The sequence below is a fragment of the Eimeria tenella genome, genomic scaffold, assembly GCF_000499545.2.
Source record: "Eimeria tenella Houghton genomic scaffold, Eth_scaff929, whole genome shotgun sequence".
Taxonomy (NCBI): Eukaryota; Apicomplexa; class Conoidasida; order Eucoccidiorida; family Eimeriidae; genus Eimeria; species Eimeria tenella.
The window spans coordinates 1-4,215 of record NW_013546043.1 but is presented as its reverse complement, the minus strand read 5'-3'; the positions used below and the strand labels follow the sequence as shown (position 1 = coordinate 4,215).

General features: G+C 52.7%; 1 protein-coding gene across 1 annotated transcript; it reads right to left on the bottom strand.

Moving 5' to 3' along the window:
* Window positions 1-757: 757 nt before the first annotated feature.
* ETH_00022085 (uncharacterized protein) lies at window positions 758-1,585 on the bottom strand (the record flags this gene model as incomplete). Its single annotated transcript, XM_013380826.1, has 1 exon — window positions 758-1,585. The coding sequence occupies one exon, from the start codon at window positions 1,583-1,585 to the stop codon at window positions 758-760; it is 828 nt and encodes a 275-aa protein (XP_013236280.1).
* Window positions 1,586-4,215: the final 2,630 nt, after the last annotated feature.

Here is a 4,215-nt window from a genome sequence, read left to right as displayed (position 1 = left end):
AGCTAGCTAGCTAGCTGGACAGTTAGCCCAGCGCTTACTAGCTGCCTGGTTAGAGACTCATGTGGAGGCTAGCGAGCGCTGGCTGGACAGCTAGCTAGCTAGCTGTCAGTGGCTAGCTAGCTAGCCGTCAGTGGCTAGCTAGCTTGTGACCAGTGGCTAGCTAGCTAGCCATCAGCGGCTAGCTAGCTCTCAACGGCTGGCTATCTAGAAGTGGCTAGCTAGCCACAAGTGGCTAGCTAGCCATCAATGGCTAGCTAGCCAGCAATGGCTGGCTAGCCATCAACGGCTAGCTAGCCAGCAAGTGATGCTGAGCCACCGAGGGCTGGCTAGCTATCAAGGCCAGCTAGCCACCAGAGCCAGCTAGCTGTCAGTCGCTAGCTAGCCATCAGTGGCTAGCTAGCTAGCGATAAGGGTGCCAAGGGCTCCTCGAACAGTTTGACTCGGGGCGCAGCTGCAGCTGCTGCTGTTGCTGCTGCGGCAGCTGCTGCTGCTGCTGCAGCAGCTGGTGCTGCTCTTGCTGCAGCTGCAGCAGCAGGGGTAACTGCAAGGTTGCTGCATAGGGAGGGTTTTAGTGGTTCGCGTTCAGGGTTTAGGATGAAGGGTTTCAATTTTAGGGTTTAGAGCGCAGGGTTTAGGGTTTAGGGTTTAGGGTTTAGAGCGCAGGGTTTAGGGTTTAGGGTTTAGGGTTTAGAGCGCAGGGTTTAGGGTTTAGGGTTTAGGGTTTAGAGCGCAGGGTTTAGGGTTTAGGGTTTAGGGTTTAGATGGCGAGGAGGTCGTCCTGGAAGTGCATGAGTATGGTGGGGACATAGGGGGGTGTCTCTTGCTGCGTCTGGCCGTCTGTCTCCTCCCCAGCTGCTGCTGCTGGTTCTGCTGCTGCTGCTGCTGCAGCAGGTGTCTCCTTTTGGGGCTGGGCGAGCAGCAGCCCGTTTGCTGCAGGGGTTTGGGAGAGGTCGAGAGCTGTCCCCTTGAAGGAGAAGGAATAAGCTGCTGCGTGTTTGTTGCTGCTGCTGAGCTGCTGCAGCAAGGAGACAGAAAGGGGCGTGTGGGGCGGCAGCAGCAGCTGCTGCTGCTGCTGCGTCAGCGGACTCAGCAGCTGCACGGAGACACTTGGAGACAGGAGACACCCCACAACGTAGCGGCGGTCGCGCCACCACGGGGTGTCTGTACACCCCGAGCCCGGGACGTGGAGGAAGGGGCGGCTGGGGTGTACGTACACCTCGGCCGCGTCGCTGCGCACTGCAGCAACAGCAGCAGGCAGCAGCAAACCGCTGCTGCTGCAGCAGCAAAACCAATCCGAAATGTCCCTTCCTGCGTTTTCAATCAAAGGCAGCGCCAGCGCGTTGCGCTGCAGAGACACCAAAGGAGACAGGTCGAACACCACGCCCCGCACGCACACCCAGCAGTTGCTGCTGCTGCAGTGCTGCTGCAGCACTTCCCGCGTCACCAGCTGCTGCTGCTGCTGCTCCTCCTGCTGCTGCTGCTGCTCCTGCTGCTGCTGCTGCGGAGGAGGAGCCCACGGCCGGTGCACGCTGCCCGCGTCCACGCCCTCGTACACTTCAGGCCGCGACCGCCGCCGCAGCTCCATCCTGCTGCTGCTGCTGCTGCTGCTGCTGCTGCTGCTGCTGCTGTGGGGCCGGTGGTGGGGTTTAGGCGAGGCTGGTGCTGCTGCTGCTGCAGATGCGATGCGGATATGCACTTTTTGCTGCTGTTGCTGGTGCTGCTGCTGCTGCTGCTGCCACAGCGGCTACGGGGTATTAGGGATGCGGCGTACAGCGGAGCTGCTGCTGCTGCTGCTGCTGCTGACGCCGCTGCTGCAGCTGCTGATGCTGCTGCGGTAGCTGCTGCTGCTGTTGCTGCAGCAGCAAGGGAACGTTTCTGGGGAAATGAGGTGACAGGACGCTTGGGGCTAGGGTTTAGAGATGACTGTGATACTGAAAAAACCCCAAATTGGGGTTTACGGCTTAGGCTTTAGGGCTTGAGTTTAAAAAGAAATGAGGCGGCGTTCTACTAACTACTTGCAGAGCCTCAAAGAGCTGCTGCTGCTGCAAGCCCCGGGTGAGGTCACCGCGAGGGTTTAGGGTTTAGGGTTTAGGGCTTAGGGTTTTGAGTCTAGAAATTCTAAAAGTAAGAAAGTCAGGAATTGGAGAAAATGAAAAGCATTAGGGTTTCGTCGAGGGTTTAGGGCTGGGGGGTTCGGCCTCGAGGTGACCCCGAGGGTTTAGGGTTTAGCGTTTAGGGTTTAGGGTGTTTTATTGAGTTTCCTTCTCCCTCCTATGCAGCAAGCGAAAAGGTGGAAGACTTTGAAAAAAAACAAGTCTCAATCTCGAGGGTTTAGGGTTTAGGGTTTAGGGTTTGAGGCGCAGAACTGCAGCCCCGCAGACCGCGGGGTCTTAGACTCAATCCGAAACACAAAAGAAGATAATTAAAAAAATTTCTTTTTGTGTTTTATTTCAAAAATAAAAAAAGAAATATTTTAAAAATCAAAAAAGAAGAAAAGTCGAGAAGCAGCAGCAGCAGCAGCAGCAGCAAACTCCGCAGTTCTGCTGCTGCTGCACTTTTGCTGCTGGCGAAAAATGGGGAAAATAAAAAATAAATAAATGACGGGGGCAGTTTGAAGGAGACAGAAGACACTTCAGAGGAGACAGGAGACATTTTAAAAGAGAAGCAAATGCATAAGTGTAGCAGCAAAGATAGCAGCAGCAGCAGCTCCAGCAGCAGCAGCAGCAGCAGCAGCAGCAGCAAACTTGCAGCTCAGGTCGAAATGAACAGAATCATAAATACTCATAGTAATGGTGGTCACGCAGTTGCAGCTAGCTTGTTGGCTAGCCAGCTAGCCAGCCAGCTAGATAGCTATCTAGCTACATAGCTAGCTACGCATGTGCCTAGCTAGCCATGTAGCTAGCTAGCTAGCTAGGCATCTAGCTGGCTAAGGAGCTAGACTGCGTAGCCATGAGCTAGCTAGCTAGCTAGCTAACCAGGCAGCTAGCTGCCTATGAAGCTAGCCAGCTAGCCAAATAAAAGGAAAGCCAAAATACTAGACGACTAGCTAGCCAGATAGCTAGCTAGCCAGCCAGCTAGCTAGCTAGCTAGCTAGTTAGCTAGCTAGCTGGCTAGCCTGTTAGCTAGCCAGATAGACAGGTAGCCGGCCCTACGTAACTAGCTAGCTAGCTAGCAAGCTAGCCAGCCAGCTAGCTAGCCAGCCAGCCAGCTAGCTAGCTAGCTGGCTAGCTAGCCAGCTAGCTAGCTAACTAGCCAGCCAGCTAGCCAGCTAGCTAGCCAGCTAGGTGTGGGCTTAGCGGCAGGGCCTAAGGAGACAGAATGTTTCTTGATAAGTGAAGAAACGAAGAGAGACAAAAACGGAGACAAAAGGAGACAGGAAAAAATAAAAAGAATTTTAAAAATATAAAATAAAAAAGAATTTTAAAGAAAAAAATAAAAAACAAAGGGTTGTTAAAATTAAATGAAAAAGAACTTTAAAGACAAAATAAAAGAAAAACAAAAAGTCAAGTGAGGAAAAGAAAGAGAAAAAAAGGAGACACTTCGGAGACAGCAGACAGCGCAGGCTGTACAGACACCCCGGCGCCAAACCCTAAACCCTAGACCCTAAACCCTAAACCCTAAACCATAAACCCTTCCTTCAGCTCCTGAAGCCGCAAAAGGAGACAAAAAGGAGACAAAGATAACCAAAGGGACAACTAAAGAAACAAAAAGAGACAAAAAGAAATAAAAACAAATAAATAAAGAGACAAAAAGAAACAAAAAAGATAAATAAAGAGACAAAAGGAGACAATAAAGAAACACTAAAGGACTCTAGACAAACTTCTGTTTTGCTCATCAGCAGCCGGGCCAAAATTGGGGCCTTAGAGGCGCTGCAGCTAGCGCACAAACCCTAATTTAGGGTTTAGGGTTTTGCCGAGGGTTTAGGCCCAACTGTAGGCCACACCTGTCCCTCACAGACCTGCCTGCAGCCAGCTTCATCAACACCAGCAGCAGCAGCAACAACAGCAGCAGCAGCAACAGCACCACCAGCAGCCGGAGCAGCAACAGCAACAGCAGCAGCAGCAGCAGCAGCAGCAACAGCAACAGCAACAGTAGCAGCAGCAGTAGCCACTACAGCAGCAGCAGCAGCAGCAGCAACAGCAACAGCAACAGTAGCAGCAGCAGTAGCCACTACAGCAGCAGCAGCAGCAGCAACAGCAACAGGCAGCAGCAGCC